This window comes from Lissotriton helveticus, chromosome 1_2 (assembly GCF_964261635.1).
Source record: "Lissotriton helveticus chromosome 1_2, aLisHel1.1, whole genome shotgun sequence".
NCBI classification, from domain to species: Eukaryota; Metazoa; Chordata; class Amphibia; order Caudata; family Salamandridae; genus Lissotriton; species Lissotriton helveticus.
Window position 1 is genome coordinate 116624644 of NC_136058.1, and position 18537 is coordinate 116643180.

The window sequence follows — 18537 nt, forward strand, 5'->3', positions numbered from 1 at the left end:
AGCATTTAAGATGCACTCCGCAGCAGATTATTTTTATTGGCACACACCGGAAAAGTCAGTTTCATTTATCATGCCTGAAGCGTATCAGCCCTCATGACCCATGGTCACAGGCTGAGAACCACTTTTGCAGAGCAAGAAGATTTGCTTCATTGTACAGGGGGGTACAATGAAGCACATCTTCTTGCTCTTCTTTGTGCCTCGCAGGTGAGTGTAATTAAAATTGCATTTTGGGACATGTAGTATTCCCCCTTATGTTGAAACCTTGCTTCATTCTCCGCCGATGTTCCCAAAATTACAATTATTGTTATTTGCACTCAGCGGGCCTCTGAATCTCAACGCCAGTTTTTACAATTATTTACTGGCCATCCGCTCGGAAAGTTCCATGCCCCTGCGGCTCCTCACGCAGTAATGGGATGGTGGTATCTTCATGGCAGGACCGACTCGTTAATATAATCAAAACCAAAACTTCCAAAAGCATTAAAGACGCACTCCGCAGCAGAATATTTGTATTGGCACCCCTGCATAGTGAAACATTTTCATTTGTCGTGCCTTACGCGTTTCAGACCTCCTGTTCCTTGGTCACAGGCTGAGAACCACCTACGCATAGCATTACCCTCCCGCGCGGCCCCTCAGGTGAGTGCAATAAGTATTGCATTTTTGGATATGTAGTGTTCCCACTTATGTTGAAACCTTGTTCCCTTCTGCACCGATGTTCCCAAATATACAAATTTTGTTATTTTGCACTCCAGTGAGCATCTGAATGTGAACGTCAGTTTTTACAATTCTTTATTGCCCATCCGCTGCCCCGAAGAGACGCTCATAAAGTTCCAAGCCCCTGCGGCTCCTCACATGGGTAAAATACGGCTCATGTGGCCACCCTTGTTCCTGCTGTGACCACTGACCACCCTGGTACTTCAGGTACTCGACAATGTATTCAGATTAGTTGAGGGAAGTGTCAGGGCATTGTACTGTGTTTAGCTGGCTGTTAGGGAGAATTGTGCGGTGTGATAGAATGCGTGGTCGTAGTGTGCGATGAAAACGTATTTTGCATGCGTGTGAATGCGGAGTCCGATGTAATGGTTTGCGTGGTGAATCCGTGCGATGTAATGGCGTGTGCGATGTGAGGAATGCGATGTAATGGTGTGCGTTGTGTTTGTTTGCGTTGAGTCGTCATACATCCCCCAGTTGTCTGTACAGGGTTTCGACTTTATGAAGGATACTTATAGACACAAATTCTGTTTGGGGGGGGACTAAAGATCGGCAAGTTCAAGGAACTGAGGCTTTATTTAGAGCATGCCTCACACCACATCAGATTATCTTCCTGAACAACACAGTGTTACAGACTTCCTGTCTTGGGTTAGCCAAGATCAAGAACTTGAACACACCTCAGATTCCCTTTGAGGGCTGGCAAAATTACAAACAACACAGTGAGGATACATTAGATACCATAATACAAAATGGATCATACAATTCATCAGACCCGAAATTGAACGAATGCTTGGTTTGACCTATCAACACAAATAAGTGTCAGTCAAGATTCAAGGGTATCACCAAAGGATTTAGTGCCCATCGACCTGACCAGCACTATGTACAAACAGAACACTCTGGGGTGGTTACATCTTTTAGTGTTGGGAAGTTATACCTAGAGTTGCTGAAAACCTCAACACTGTTCCAGGTGAAACAACACTTGTCCTTCCCCTCAGATTACATGGATTTTGTATTAGGTCCCCAGAAGTCACATCAGGAACGCTTCGTATACGCTATTTACAATGAGTTTTTGAAAATCTCTCAACAGGAAGCTGCTAAGAGACTAAGTGAAATTGATAGGGTTAACCTAGAAAAGGCTTTGGCAGTGGTCGACAATAGTTTGACCTTATTATCATCCAGGATTTATTCACTGGGCAACATTGTATCTTCTGCAATAGATATAATGGAACAGGATTTATCTATATTACAACATGGACAATCGCAATTGCAATCCATTCTATTATTGAGCTGGGTGCTACACTCATTGAGGCCTGGTCACATGCCCTAGCGGTATATCAACAGTATGACTGTTCTCTGCATACAATCTAACAGAAAAACAGATAACAATGGCATGAAGAGATGCAAAATATACAATGCAGCACACTAAAAAATTGGACTAATTACCTTTTACCGTGGCTGAGTCACCTTCCACAGAATGGTTAATTCATGGCCATATTACACTGCCGGTCACAACCTTCCAGTTACAATACTGTCTACAGTATCACCTAGTAGGCAGGTATGAAGCACTGGGACAGGGATACATACACGAATCTTGGAATTTACCATACAGATTTAGATGCAGGAATAGGGATATTGACGTTTTTCCCAGTGGTTCAGACTGTGAGAGTTACACTTATTAAATAGTCTTCTCTTCAATCTATTGGTATGCTTTTAACTCGAACAGTCTGTTACCATGCATGTGTGTGGCTATATCCTTCATGGGGCTTATGCTCTCATAACTAGTGTCATTGAGAGGACACATGTGTCCATAAACCTGCCTGACCACATGATAGTGAAAAAACAAGATCTTAAACAAGTTAAGGTTTAAAACTTTGAGTTGCCGTTAGATTCCCTAGAAAATACTCCACATATGAACCCGGTGGTAGGGCTCCCAAATGTATACATTAACTTCCAGACAACTAATGTGGATGGTTTACCCTCATGTACAGACTCTAAAGCCAAGGAAAAAGCAAGATCTTTCAAAGATGGTATAACAAGAGATCTGTTGTTTTGAAGTCAAATTTTGGACTGCAACAATATAAAGACATTAATACAAAGCAAGCAGTTACAAGCCATGGCCAATGGATTAAAGAATGAAAGTAGGCACACTACAGTAATGGTAAAAAAATCTCCATTACATTTTTTGTACAACTCAAGCGGATGACAGCACTAAGAAACTATTCTAAATTCTAAAATTCAGTTTCAGCTTTAAGTAAGTAAGAAGCTAGCCAGAAGTTATTTCAAAATATAAAGGATAAAATCAGGAGTTGGGGAGAGTAGCCATCCCTAGCCCAAGGGGTGTAAAACACAGATAACAGGCCCGCAAATCCGGCAGCATGGGAGTGAGAGGAGGTGGTTCCTTTTTAAACTGGGATTGAGACTCATCCTGCCAATGGACCTGAAGTCTGTTATTGTGCAAGCATAAACACCATGCAGTGTGCTGAAGACTTTTAGACTAGCTTGCCGCCCTTGGTAAAATGAATAACCTGTTAATAACGGGACCTGTAACTCAAACAACAATGCATGAAAAAGCATTCCCTGAGCCATGCACATCAGGTATGCTTTTGCTCCATAGTATGTGCCACAATCCTACATAAAATCATGGAGAAAGGTGTTGTACTGCAGTTAAAACAGTATCGGGAAACCAATGGCCTCTTAATTAAAATGCAGGATTTAGGCCAGTTTGTGGAGCCGTAACACTGTTAACTGATAAGAGTAAACAACTTTATTGGGTGGCAGATCTGACGTCAGTAGCACTGCTAATGCTGCTGTAACTGTCTTACCTATTTTCATAATGCAGAGCACTAAAGCTTTAAATAGAATGTAAAATGGATGGCAGGGGTTCAGATCAAGCAGTCGGTTGGTTTCACATTTTCTTATCTAGGAGGGTCTTCCAAGTTCATTGTGATGGGTCCCTGGCTGGTGCTTTCAATCAATAACCTTATCAGACAAGATAACCATAGGTTAAAGGATCCATCAAGGATATGTTAAAATAAACAAAGGATAATTAACTATCCATAAATGTTAGATTTAATCAGATCTTAACTTGGTAATGTCACATGAGGAATTGACGGCAAGATATATGTGTAACACTTGATCCTGCCAACGTGAAAAGTCAAGAAATAGAGCCACGTGAATTGAATGAACTTCTGGGCATGGCAGATACTAATACAATCCATCTAGCTGCTATGGGGTTTGAAGGCAACAATATTCTGCACAGGAAGCCAGTGCAAACAATGCAGAGAACCAGAGATAGAGTCCAGTTGAAACCACAAATATGGTGAATGGTAAGGTTCTGAATAAGCTGGACTTTACTGATTTGGAGAAAAAGATACGCCACAATGGAATAACCCAAGGAAGAAGAATTCTGAAAGGAGATACAGAGCACTGGAAATGAAAAATGGAAAATAAGATACACAACACTGGTGCAATCCTATAAAAGAGAAATAAGAAATTAGGTGAATGGGATCAAGGAGTGGAAACGTTTTCAAAGACGTTTGGATTAAACAAAGCAGGAAGACGTAATGGCATTGACCTGCTGAATAAGAGAGAGGCACGTCTAGAATATGAAATTAATATGTTACAGCCATTGAATCTTGGTAAAAGAAGCAAGGCATATGATTTCAGGAGAATGTACATATTTCACAGGAAAATACTTTGAACTATACATCCAATGTACCCGGAGGGTTACCCAGAGACCTCACAATCCCAACAGGTAGTGGTACATATGACTTGCCCATGTTTGCATGGTCCTGGGAAAAGTATGGTAGTATGCATGGTCTTTTGCATTGGCGACACAATCTAGAATTTCTTTAATATATAAAGGCTAGAGATCCTCTCTAACACAAGTAAAGGCTTCTGAGGGAAAGAATCTGTAAATTATACAAGTTTTAAAAACAAATAAATACAATGGCTAGGATCTAATTCAGCAATGAAATGTACATTAGGAGCGAAATTGCCCATGGTGCTTACATTAATTCCATCAGATTTAGATCCCTGATCCTGCAATGTTTTCTGAAGATCTTCAATCTGCTGCTGTAGCTCCTCAACACGCCCCATGTTTAACCTGTCAAGAAGTAAGGTATATTGGTTCATTGCTGCAAAAAACTGTACTTATTGCCCACTGCATCAATGCCAACTGTTTGTTAAAAAGCTTCTATCAATAAAGAAAACAGCTTGAATGCATTTCCTCATCTATGATGTCGGTGTTGCAGCTTGTTTCTGAATTTATAAATTACCACTCTTGTTTATCACAGATCAAACTGGGTTTAAAAATTGAAGTAAAGTACTTCCATCAGAGGCTACTACAACAGTTCCATGCCTAGTGAAACCCTGCATCACTGTGATACTCCTACTAGATGAGCACTTTGTAACAGTCACATGTCCTTCTTAGACAGTGGAAGACAAAACACAATACATTGATTGTCAACTTAAGGATCTCTCTGGTGGAATGCCAGTAGCTGTCACAGTCCCGAAAACGTATTAGCTACACATGAAAAGGCATGCTGCCCTTCATGCAAATTGAGGGGTACTAGTAGATGTTGCAGGCTGTTTAACCCTACCAGTGCCTACATCAGGGCAACATCTGCAACAGCCTCCATTGAAATCCCACATTCCTGTCACATAAAGCAAACAGCAACATGACTACTAAGCATCTACAGTCGGCTTTGCCACCTGCTATGGGCCTTTGTCACTTTTCTAATAAGCTCTACAGCAACTGGCTCACACACATATATGGAGCAAGAAACAATCCACCAACAGTGACAGGATTAGTGGGAAATTGAAGCATTGGAGCACCACAGAATGCCAGAATAGACAGATGAAAAGACAGGGAAGGGAAGGAAGAAACAACTGCATGGCTAGGGAAAGAAACACCCGAAACTGGCCTACAGAAAGAGCAACCAAAATCGATCACAGTGTTACATTTCTTAAGAGAGGAAATGCTAGCAACCCAGAAAATCAAGATGGAGGACTGGGAGCTGAAGAGCCGGCTAAGCCATGCTAAAAACCCCAAGCCTCTGGATAGGGCACAAAGTAAAATTTAAGAGCTGTTGATCCTGATAAAGGCAATACCAGAGTCTAGCAAGTTAAGACCTCAGTCGCTGATTCAACCACACCAAAGGACTAGCATATTCCATGTTTCACAGCTGTCAGAAATATGAACATATACATACAACTGAGCAAAAAGCTCACACAAATCAGAATCCACTAAATGTTCAAGGGGCCCCTGGAGAAACAGCCAAGTTGGAGAAAATGGTGAAAACCCGTAGGTTGCATTGTGATCTAAAATAAAAGTCTTGTGGGGGACTGGACTGAGGAACAAAAGGGACATGGAGGAATGGTGGAAGATGAAGGCCCAGGCATCTTTGCATCTCAGGTACCAAAAGGAGATAGAGAGCAGAATGTTTAAGAAGATGAGTGTAATGATGTTTATATTTTGCCAAACTATCAACCTGGCCTGTTGTGGATACAGGCCCCTCGGCTGCACCATTAGATGCACCAAATCTCACTTGGTAGACACTAACATTTTAGCCTTCTCTTCCCATGTGTATTTGGCAGCCATAATGGTGCCTAACAGAAAAGACATCCTGAGAACTGAGGAGGGGTGAGCAATGTTGCAAATCCCAGAAGCCAAATACAAAAGTGAAAAATAATAATGAGCTCTAATGCATGGACAATCCTGAACTAGTTCGCAGGACATTTTAGAGAAGAGGCTAGGGAAGCTATATCCTGATCGATACCCACAAATGTCCCACCCTGCACCTGTTGCAGTGAATAAGCAAACTTGATTACAAAAACAGACTCACTATTCAACTCCTTAGCCAAGACACCCAACTCACTTTCGCAATCTAACAAAGATTGAATGCTAGCCCACACCAGAAGAAGTAAGGTGATGTTGACACCATTACCTAACCTCAAGCCACAATTCATGGAAAGAATATGACTTGCAAACTCTCAATACATATACATAGGACTTCAAAGTAATTTAATAAATGACAGAAACAATTTCTTAATTTTCAAGGTCAGCACTAAACTGGAGAGGCAATTAAGAATTGCTTTGGAGGTGAGTTTAGCTTCCCCTCACTTTTTCCATTTGTGAGACAATAGTCACAAGACTAAAAGCATTTTGCGTTCTGCATGTTTGGTTTGCAATCAACTCCCAGAATGTCTTTTTATACACGTCAAACAGCTTTAGACTCTTTCCATCCTCCCATTTCTACTCACGACCCATTTGGAAATAAGAATACATCACAACATTGCAACGTCTCTGCATGTCTGATTTACTCTTTATCCTGTGACTCACTTTGTAGAGACTGTTTATAGATTTTAGAATTCCAATCTCGTGCAATATGCTGTTACTCCTATGTCTGAGAGGCTCCCACCATAATATGCTATAACTATGTCATCGCTCCCCAATTTCAAATGGATCCGAATAGCAGCTTTAGTTTTCTTGTTTAATTTGTTATTTAGATGCTCCTAGCACACTACCATCTAGGTGACAAAAATGTGTTGAATAAACTTGACTTTACCTAATTTCTTTATGATCTTTTGAGAGGCAAAAGGAATGAAAAAGAGAGAAAATGCTTTCTTTTTGCATGTTAAGTCTCACTTTTTGCCTGATGCTGTGGTTTCTCAACTCTGGATGTGCTTTGGGCTATGCTAACCAGACTTAAGACAAGTGCTCTTGACTCTTAAACTGTACATGTTAGATTATTTACACTTAACATGGCTTAACTTACTTATAGGTTCCTAGTATATGATACTATGTGTACCTAGGGCCTGTAAGTTAAGTGTCACTTGTGGACTGCAGCAGTGATTGTGCCACCACTAAGTTGACACAGACAAGCATGACACAGACTGCCGATACAGCCTGGAAGGACTGATTTAAACTGCCAACTCGACTTTTCCATTTAAATGAATAGCAACGCCCAAACATTCCCTTATATCACTTACAAGTCACCCTTAAGGAAGGTCTGTGACACACAGCAGGCAGGGTGCTAGGTGTTGCAAGATGGGAATGTGTATTTTAATAACTTAGCATCAAAAACACCCTAAAGGCTGTTTCTGCTGTAGCAAAGCTTGTAGCCCCATTCACTAACATGGGAGTTGCTCTACTGGGCCAAATCTGCAATGGGACAACCAAAACTGGTACTCTTTGTTATTAGAGAAAATGTCAATATAAACTCGATTTTATTCTGAAATCAGATTTAATGTAGATCTATCACCAATGGCAGCTATTTAGTTACCCCAGCCAGCCAGTAGCCTGGCTAGTAAACATTTGCTGTCTCTGAGATGCGTTTCTGTCTGCTAAGGTGCTAAAGGCCCTTCTGGCAAAAAAATACAAAGGGCTGCCAGGGAAGAGTTTTTTATTTTATTTTATTTTTTATTTAGGAAGTTGTCTATAGCGCTATCAAGACCCGAAGGTAACAGAGCGCTTTACAGTAAGAGAATGGCATATAATCAACAGAAACATGACATATGAAAGGTATGAGGAATCAACGAGTGTCAGAGTGAGCGGAGCATATTTGTACTGCAGAACTTCTTTGTTTACAGGATTCGGTGTAGTCGCATAATTCAGGGGTTGCTTTCTGATCCGAGTTATCCACAACCAAGGGAACGAAAAAGGAACAAGGATTTGAGTTGACTTTTGAATTCCACAAAGGACGGTATGGTTCTGATGTGCGGGGGGATTGAGTTCTAGATTTTGGGGGCGTTTCCAGTGAAAGAGCAGTGCGCTGTTCTTTTCTTTCTGGTTTTAGGTAGGACGAGCAGGAAGGAGTTAGAGCTTCTCAGATTCCTGGCTTGGCCTGCTTTTTTGAGTTTTTTTGCTAAGTATTCGGGTTTGCCGGTATGGAGGGCTTTGTGGGTTAGGCAGGCCGCTCTGAAGTTACTTCGCATTTCTACTGGGAGCCATTTGAGTTCTTTGAGTGCCGGGGAGATGTGATCAGATTTTTTGATGCCGGTGATCATTCTGGCTGCCGCATGTAATGTTGTTTTGATCGGTGCCAAGTGCGATTTAGGAATACCTGTTAGGATTGCGTTCCCATAGTCCAGTCTTGACAGTACCAGAGATTGAGTGGCCAGTTTGAGATCCTTGTTAGGAATGTAGGGTTTGATTTTGTTCAGAAGTCTGAGGTTAAAGAATGCACTTTTGGCCGAGTTCTTAATGTGTTTTATCATGTTTAGTTTAGAGTCTAAGGTGACAGCAAGAGATTTAACAGAGTCTGCTAGAGTAAGATTCCCTTTGAGCGCATCGATTGCCTTTAGCCATTCGTTGATTTGAGGGTTGTCTTCCTTGTTCGAGATGAGGAGTATCTCGGTCTTGTCTGGATTTAGTTTCAAGTGATTGTTTGTCAGTCATTCTTGAACACCTTTCAGGACATCATTTAGTCTTTGGATGTCATTGAGAGAGGCAGTTTCCAGATAGATCTGTGTATCATCCGCGTAGAGGTGGAAATGGATGTTGGCTTTCCTGATTAGCTTGGAGAACGGTTCCATATAGATGTTAAGGAGAGAGCACCGATCCTTGGGGGACGCCCTTGTTGACTTGCTGGGTTTCGGAGGTGAAGTTCTTAATTTTTATTATTTCCGTGCGATTGTGTATAAATGAGGAGAACCACTTGAGAACTACCTCGCCGAGGCCAGTTCTTTCTTGAAGAGCCTTGATGAGGAGTTTGTGGTCCACCGTATCAAATGCTGCATAAAGGTCAAGGAGAATGAGGAGGCAACATTTGTCTGAGTCAAGAGATCCATGGATATCATCTATGATGTTCAGCATCGCGGTTTCTGTGCTGCAGCCTTGTCTAAAGCCAGACTAGAGGGGGTCTAAGAGATTTATGTTGTCCAGATGCTGTGTCAGTTGCAGAAGTACGCAGCGTTCAAGTGTTTTAGAGAGCAAAGGGAGGTTAGATATCGGTCTAAAATTGTACAAGTCTGTTGAGTCAAGACCGGGTTTTTTCAGCATTGCCCCATTGTTAGGCAATCAGGGACCACTCCATTTTTTAAGGAGCTGTTTATGATTTTGCCCCATATAGGTGCAAAAGTGTGCTTCATTTTCTTGATTAGTAAGGGAGGAATGGGGTCTGAGATATGTGCTGATGGTTTGGAGGTCGAGATCAATGAGATTATCTCAGTTTCTAGAACGGGGAGAAAGCTAAGCCAGGGGGTGAAAGAAGAGCCGGGAGAGAGGGCCTGAGGTACAGCCGTGCTGCTCTTCTTGGGGTGTGATTTGTTGATGTCTAGTGATAGTTCGATTCTTGCGATCTTATCGTTGAAGAAGTGGGCGAAGTTGTCACATAGTTCTTTGGACGCCTGTACAGATGAGGACAGTGGCTTGGAGGTTTGTTGTCTGATGATGCTATAGAGCTCCTTCGGTCTGTTTTTGGCTTTGTCCAGTGCCTCGCGGAAGAAGCTGGATTTCTTGTTTTTGATGTGGTTGTTGTACTACCTGTGGGCTGATTTCAGTTGGTCGCGAAGGATGGCGGTTGGGTTGTTTCTCCACTTTCGTTCTTTGGCTCTTAGGTTTCTCCTTTCTGCGTTGAGGTCAGCGTTGAACCATGTTCTGGATGGGATAGCTCTGCTTCTTTTGAGCTTTAGTGGCGCTAGTTTGTTGAGTATGGACACAAGCTTGGAATTATAGCGGTCAGTGAGATCATTGGTGGAGAGGTGCGCTTTGTTGTCCGCTAGAAGTGAGCTTAACTGACCTTCCAGGATATCCAGGGGTACTTAGGAGAGGTTTCTCATCCATTTGGGGGGGGTCTTGAGGAGGTTGCTGAGAGATAATGGGGTGATTGATATGAAATAAGATCATGTGGTGGTCTGACCAGTCAACGGGAAGTATGTGGTTGACCGTGATTGATTTCTTTTGTGAAATGATGGCATCCAATGTGGCTCCTTTGTAATGAGTCTCCTCAGTACAGTGTTGTTTAAGGTTGTTATCATAAAGGAGGCTGGATAACGATTGGATTAGAGGATTGTGTGTCTCGTTCCATCGAAGATTCAGATCACCAAGAATTAAGTTATTGGAATCGCCGAGTGAGCCTTGGTCGGATAGTTCTCCAAAATCGTTGTTTCTGCCAGGGGGGTGATAGAGCAGGTGACACAGTAAAGAATCATTATCTTTGGTCTTGCTGACGGCAGATAGATATTCAAATGAATCGTATTCAAAAGAGGTGGTTTTCGAGATGCCCAAGCTATCCTTGTGGATGATAGCAACCCCTCCTCCTCGTTGATCTATCCTGTCTTTAGTAATGAGGGAGAAGCCAGGTGGTACCAGCATGTCTAGGTAGGGAGGAGAAATCTTATTCAGCCAAGTGTCCGTGAGAAACGCAATGTCAATATCATGAGTGAGGATAGCTTCAGCTAGTTCCGTTGCGTGTAGTGAGGCCGATCTGCAGTTGATTAGTAAGCAATTGGTGAATTGCTCCTGATTGCTGGCAGTTCTATCTTTAGTCTTCCTAGGTATGGCGGTGAGGACCTGGTGTCTCTGTGGTTTGGTGCTGGGAAGGTCTTTCCAGTGACCTGTGATTACTTGGATTTTGGATTTGGGAGAATCTAAGGCGGGAGTGTCGTATGCAGCGGCTAGTAAGGCTGCTTCACTGTCTGACATAGGTGCTTCTGTTCTGAAAGGCCTTGAGGTCATGTGTTTTGTGTCTGATAGAGTGTCTGATAGAGTATGGGTCTTGGTCCTAGGGAAAGGGATTCCGGTGTTTGCGGTGTTCTGTGGACAAGATCCCAAGACCCTGTAGGGGGGACCGTGAAGCTGGGTACTAGGGGTTTCTGTGGGTCCAGGGGTGCTGTTAGCGTTGACGGTGTGGGAAGTCCACGGAGGGGATTTCGAGGGTCTGCGGGCTATACCTAGGTTAGAGAGGATTTCCATTAAGCCCTGGGAGATTGCGTCAATCTGGTTTTAAAGAGCCGCGAGACACTGTGACATGGAATCGAGGGAGGGGTTGGGGGCATCTAGGGTAACGCCAAGCGTGTTGTGGTTCAGGTTGAGGGATTGAGGAATCGAATCGGGGGAGAAGACGGAGGAAGGGGAGGGGAAGGGACAGGGGAAGGCTTTGAGTGTCTGAGAGCTGGAATAAGGCTTGTGGGGAAGGGGGTTCCTGTTGACGAGGTAGTGTTTTCTGTAAGGGGCTGTGGGAAGCGGTAGATGGGGGAAATGTGGTGGTTGGAAGGTGGAATTGAAGGTGTGGTTGGAGTTTCCTGTTGTGGCTGGTTGGCAGTAAGCGTGCGTTGTGATGCGGCGGGGAGTAGAGGAGCGTAGCGGGCAGTAGTGGTATCGCGGAAGAGAGGATCATGGTCTTCTCTGTTAGCTGTGGATGTGGGCAGTGAAGGGGTGAGGCGGGGTGAGGTAGAGTTGGGAGGGCTGATATTAATGCGGGAAATAGGGAGTCGAAAGCTTCAAGGTTCTCATTATTAGCCTGAATGAGGCCCGTGCCGTTGGTGTAGATGGTCACGGTTGTGTGGCCTCTACCGACCGATCTGAAAGGGAGTATAGTGGTTAGTTTGCAACTATGGGAAGTAGATGTGGTTTTGGCAATAAACAGTTGCGTTCTGATCACGGAGATCCAGTATTCTGGTCTCTCAGTGTGGAATATAAGGTCCATCTTAATCGGACCACTGGAGACCGAGTGGTAGATGTCTGTGATTAGGGTTTCTCTGTGTTGGCGGATAAGTTTCTGTTTGAAAATGCGTCTCAATTTTGTAGAGAGGAGGGGAGGGAAGATGATGGTGAAAGAGTTCCGGCTATGGGGTTTCAGGTGGGTAGGTAGGACTTGTGGGTGAGGGGAAGGCAAGTCCCGAGCCATCGTGACGGTAGTGTGAGCGTGAGGGTGCCTGGTTTAGCTACAGTGTTAAGCTTAGGTGGCGCGGGAGGGCAGGAGTCAGGCCGTCTGGGCTTCACGCCGGCTCGACTCACCTAAACGTGTGTCACGGAGTCCTGAAGGTCATTGTATCTGGTGTCCTCGGGCCGGAGAGTCCTTGTGATCCGCCATTTTTTGGACAGGCGCGGGCAAATTGGAGCTTTAGTTCACAGGGGTGGGGATGTTCCTGTGCCACGGAGTCCAGTAGGTCCTGTGGGTCGTTATAGCTGGTGTTCTCGGGTCGGAGAGTCCTTGATGTCCGCCATTTCAAGGACAGGCGCGGGGGTGACGAACTGTGAGATTCCAGTAGCTCTGCAACGCGAATCAGTCTTTGCCTTGGTTGATGTCTGTGTGTTGGACGTCCTCGTAAGAACTGAGATCGAGGAGAGCTCGGTCCAGGTGGCCCCGGTGAGGCTCTGGTCAGGAGGAGTCCTCGGGATCCTCTATTTTGAGGTCAGGCGCGGAGGTGGCGATCAACGAGAGTCAAGCAGCCCAAGTGACTTTGCCTATGTGGTGGTGGACATCCCCCTCTCCATGTGACAGACGGCTCAGCAACATCCGAGACCGCGGGGAGGTCGGTCCAGGCGGCTCTGGTGAGGCTCTGATCAGGGAGAGTCCTCGTGATCCGCCATTTTGAAGTCAGGAGCGGAGGAGATGAACACCGAGAGTCAAGCAGCCCAAGTGACTCCGCCTATGTGGTGGCAAACATCCCATCACCACTTAACATACGACCCAGCAACAGCCAGGACCTCGCGAAGGTGGTAGGCGGCTCCGGTGAGGCTCCGGTCAGGAGGAGTCCTCGCAACCCGCCATTTTGAAGTCAGGCGCGGAGGCGGCGATCGGCGAGAGTCAAGCAGCCCAAGTGACTCCGCCTATGTGGTGGCAAACATCCCATCACCACATAACATATGACCCAGCAAAAGCCATGACCTCTGGAAGGTGGTAGGCGGCTCCGGTGAGGCTCCGGTCAGGAGGAGTCCTCGCGAGCCGCCATTTTGAAGTCAGGCGCGGAGGCGGCGATCGGCGAGAATCAAGCAGCCCAAGAGGGAAACTCCGTCCATGCGGTGGCCGATTTTCCCCACTCCAAATGGCAGACGACCCAGCAGCAGCCGAGATCGCGGAGAGGTCGTTGTCCGGCCCCGGTAAGGCTTCGCTCAAGAGGTGTCCTGGGGTCGCGAGAAGGCAGGGGAGCGCCGATCACCTGTCGGTGTGATCCAGCAGACAGTCCCTGCTTTCCGATAACGTGAGTCAGGCTGCACTTCCTAGCTCGGTGATCCGGTGGGTGGCCAGGAGCTGGGCGGGGGGCATCGCGGGGGGGGGGGCACTACTTAGATATTAATTGTCCGTGCCGGGAGCTCGATTTCGAAACCCCTTACCCTGCACAAACTTTGAACACTAGTGTTGCATCTCCTCCCCTGACAGGATGCCCTGTAGAAGGAGACAGAGTGCAGGCTACCAAAAAGTCACCATCTCTGGTGAGAAAATGTTGCGTACATCCCTACCCTTTGCAAAGCTAGATACTTTGGCATCTTGTAGGTAGCAGGGAAACCTCTATAGAATCGGTTTTCCTAGGGGCACGTAGGCCTTGGCTCGCCACACTCCTCGGGTGGGCTAGTGAGGTTTACACTACCCAAGAGGGGTTCTGTCATTTTGGTTTAGGGGGAAATGATGACTTCCGGGATATATGAATGCCCCACTTCCAAGGAAGAGATCATCAGGTGGGAATGGCTACCTTAGGGCACATTACCCCCATTGGCTAACAGTCACGCCCTCCTCTCCGAGTGGAATTTAGGATTAACAAGGGCACCTCCGTCCCTCAGAATTGCAAGGACATGATTATATGCCTCTAGGACTCCACGCAAGAGAGATGACACCTAGGACGCACCTTCCTGGACACAAAGGTAGATTCGAACCTGCATCTGACCATGGGAAGTTCCCTAAGAGTGAGAGTGTTTCCAGACTCCAAAAGACCCCAGAGGCTCTCCCAAAGGTTAGTGGTCCTCGGTACCTGTCAGAACCACAGCTCTCCAACAGGTTCACAGGACTGACCAGCACCTGGGCATCGGTCCAGATGAGGGAATCATCCTTTGCTGACCGATGTGCACCATGGACGATGTAGTCCTGACACCTTACGAGCATCAGAGACTTTGCCCAACTGGCACCAATCCCCAGGAGCAGCTACAGACGAGTGTTTCCTCTATGCAGATCACCAAAGCATCTGCAGCCCCAGAGACCCAATTGGTACTGGTCACCTGCTGGACTCCGTCAAAGACACTGAGGGATGTCAAGTCTTATATACCAGGAAACCTCTGCATAAAAAGAACTACAAGAGTGGGTACCGGAGGTATTGCCTGGCATCCTCAGCAATGACAGTACCAAACCTCACTGGTCTTGCTTCCCAGCACAGCATCCGGATCACTGTGGCACCAAAGGATCAAAAAACATACAGTAGTTGGTCCTAAATCAGCATTTCAACCCATGTAACTGATTGAGGTCACTTGGTCGGGTCCCCCTGACTGGAGTACACATTTTGATTTGGCTCAAAAGAGCACCTGGTGGCCGCACTGTACAGGGTACCATTTTTCTCCAGGGACCAAAATACTCTGTGTGACCAGATAACCCGCATCTTTATGTGCATACCAACACAATTCTGCAACTCATGAAATATCCGTTACCCTTTTAAAGCTCAAGGTATCTAAAAAGTCATAAAAATATAGTCTATCATTATAAATTAAATTGGTGTCATCCTTTTATTGTGTTGTCTCCTTTAATTAGTTGTGGTGTTGTGTAATGCGTTACACGTGTTCCTCTGAGTAAGCCGGTGTGCTTCAGTGCCACAGCTACCCCAGGACTGAGCAGGGTGACGAAGATGAATCTTACTTGGTCTATCAAGGGTGGAGTGGCGATGTTTTAGGGTGTTTCCACCATAAAATAACCAACTCTGCTGCAAACCCCATTTGTGGACTGCACTCTGGAGCTTGCAACATGCTAATAAGGACAGTCTAATTGTGCTATCTAACAAAACAGGGGTGCCAATACTGATATGAATAGTTTTAATCAACCAATGTCCATCCAATTCCAGAAAAGAAATTCAAGAATGGGAATTTGCTACTTAATAGCCTTTCATTCCCCCAAAAAAATTTCAAGATGTGTTTCAAGGTTCAATTCATAGTACAAAATGGAGTAATTAGACAAACACGTGGGACGTAGAAGTATTGACCATGCATTCAATCATTCATTCAAAATCACAAGCATATCACAAACAACCATATGAGATTCACACGCTCTATAAGGGAAAGAAATTTTATAAACATAATCAAACAACAACAAACAAAAAACAGCCACGGTCTACAAATGATTTCCAAGAACAGTGAAGTGGACTATTTTTCAAGGTACATTCCTGTATCTCAGGCAGACTAATTAAAACTCATTATAAATTAATAATGCAAGGTAATGTACAAAATGGAGCTCCGGGTTCAACTACTTAGATGCCCAGATGCTCACACAGATTAATTGTGCTAGCATCTCCTATGCAGATCCATTTTCCAACTGATTTGGAAAGAGTAACGGAAATGAAGGCACCAAAGTACATTTTTAAGCAACTGTCACCTGAATCTGACCTAAAAGACATTACACAAACATTAATTAGCTCTTAATAGGAATGCCAAACACCCGCCAATGTGACCAAGGAAGCCAATATGGCGGCTGGGTGCCAGAGGTATTGGTAAGACAGCGATCCCCCTACCCCCCAATTTAAGTCCTGCTGCCGTTCTATCACATATAGCAGCCCAATGTGGATCTGGCCCTCAAGGGTTGGCTAGGACTGGTTGCCAGTATCTGAGAATACACACATTGGTGAGATACTCCTCACCCTGTTGCAGGCCATCCTGGATAGAGGTAATGGCCCCCTCTGGAGGGTCGCTGGGCGTGAACTCCAAAAGGGAAACAAAGGTAACCTGTGTGACTGGACCTGCCGGTGTGGTCTAATTGACCTGTTGGTACCTCCGCAGCTTGACTGACTCATCAGCAGATCCACACTGCCCTGCCTTGGAACAGCGCTCTGGCCCTCTCCTAGTACATGCTGCTCTACTGATGGGCCCCGGTTTTGATGTGTGCGCTTCCTCCAACTAAAGGCCCCAGGGGACAGAGGCCGAGAGCTGCCAGCGCCTCATGGCCTGTGTGACTAGCAAGGTGGCCTGGACCTGGGATGTCCAGCTGCGAGGCTACCCTGAAGATTTCTACCCAATCCAAGAGTGCTCAAAGCATTTCATGGGCACTACAGATGCCACCAGAAGCCATACTAGGGTTCGGAAAGGCTGTTCTACTGGCCAATCAGGCCCCCCTGCCTTGCAACAGCACGTGGGCCCCAGCCTAGAGTGCGCAATCTAGACCTTAGCCTTAAGCACAACCTGCGCCTCCTCAGCTTGGAGAGCATTGTGGGGATGTCAAGTGCATGTGAGGGAGGGAAGACAGGAGATTGGTGTGGCTGGGCCTCGCGGCCTGAATGATTTGAATACCGGCCTCAGCCCAAGTGTACACGCCCACGACCCAGCTATAGAGTCCCCTTCCCATAAGGAAAGGTCAGGAGAATCTTGTGAAGTGTGGGCCTGGAGACGATCCACCCGGCAACCAGATAATGGCTGGCAACTGCTGATACATGTCAAGCCCTGAGGGGGACCTTCCCACACTTTAATGAGACACCTTGCTCTGGAGTGATGTAGCCAACCTGCAAGGGTGGGCTGGCCACACTGACATAGTTGAGGGGCCTGGCCTGGGCCCACTAGCACCTCCCCAGCGTTCTGAAGTATCCCACTTGGACTAAACTATAGCGCTTGCAATCGTGAAGTGCATGCAGAGTCCCCAGCTGCTGTACCCGCTGGACAGCCTCTCACGGGCCGGGGGTGCCCTTCCAGGACTCTGGCTCTCCCCACTTTGTCTGCCTGTAGGTTAGTCCCTACACGGGAAACTTGCTACCTGCTCCCAAAGTGCAGGAGGTGATCTGTTCCATGAGTGGCATCTGCCTCTGGAAAGGTTGCTAGGTGGAGGCTCCTCCACTATGTCAATTGTTGCCATTGCGGTCTGCTAGGGGGCTTCCCAAGGGGATGAGGTCTGCTGTGGAAAATCGTGAAGTAGCTGGTGAATATACTCTGAACTTACACAATTTAACCGGATGTCTCATGCTGCCACTGCCTTCTTGCTATCAACTTTAGAGCAGTCGCTAGCAAGAAGGTCCCGGGACTACAGCGGGCTGCTCCCGATGGTATACGATGAATCCTCTGTTTACTTCAGCAGACCTGATCATGGGCCATAACTAGACATCCAAGGTGGGCTTCCACCCCTCGGAGACAAATGAGGCGCCTGTCCCCTCTAGTCCACCCCCGGCAAATCTGACAAGTTGGACGCACTTTTGACAGGAATTGAAATCACACGGTCATTACTTGAAACAAAAATGGAAGCTGTTGCTCTGGACATGAACATTCTCTGTAATGATTACAGAAAACTTTCAGATAGGTGAATTAATCTAAAAAGTTTCTTGAAGAATTACAGCCCCAACATATTAGCAACAACAAATATGGGATCTCTAAGAGCGTACTTGTACACTGAAGGCAGAGCAAAGGATGTAGAGGCACAGCGCAATATAAGAATTGTTGGTCTGCCAGAGGGGCTGCAGGGCCAACCCTTGACAGACTACCTTGAAACCTGCATTAAGGGATTCTTTGCCCCATCAGACCTGTCCTCTTTCTTTTCACTTGAGAGGGCCTTCTGGGTCCTGGCCCGCTGCCCCTCTTTGGAATCTCAACTGCGTCCTGTGTTAGCAAACCTTTTAAACTACAAAAATCCTGAAAACTCACTGACAAATTAGCTGCATTGAGATCGACAACCATTGACTTCCAATCTTCCGAGACTATATCCTGGTTGTACA

At 45.8% G+C, this 18537-nt stretch overlaps 1 protein-coding gene across 1 annotated transcript in view; it reads right to left on the reverse strand.

The window, feature by feature from the left end:
* Positions 1-18537, reverse strand: part of HOOK1 (hook microtubule tethering protein 1) — a 1127940-nt gene that overhangs the window by 335182 nt on the left and 774221 nt on the right. The window contains exon 16 of the mRNA XM_078669845.1: positions 4720-4813. Within this exon, the coding sequence (XP_078525971.1) occupies positions 4720-4813 (94 nt within the window). The remainder of the gene's footprint in view (positions 1-4719; positions 4814-18537) is intronic.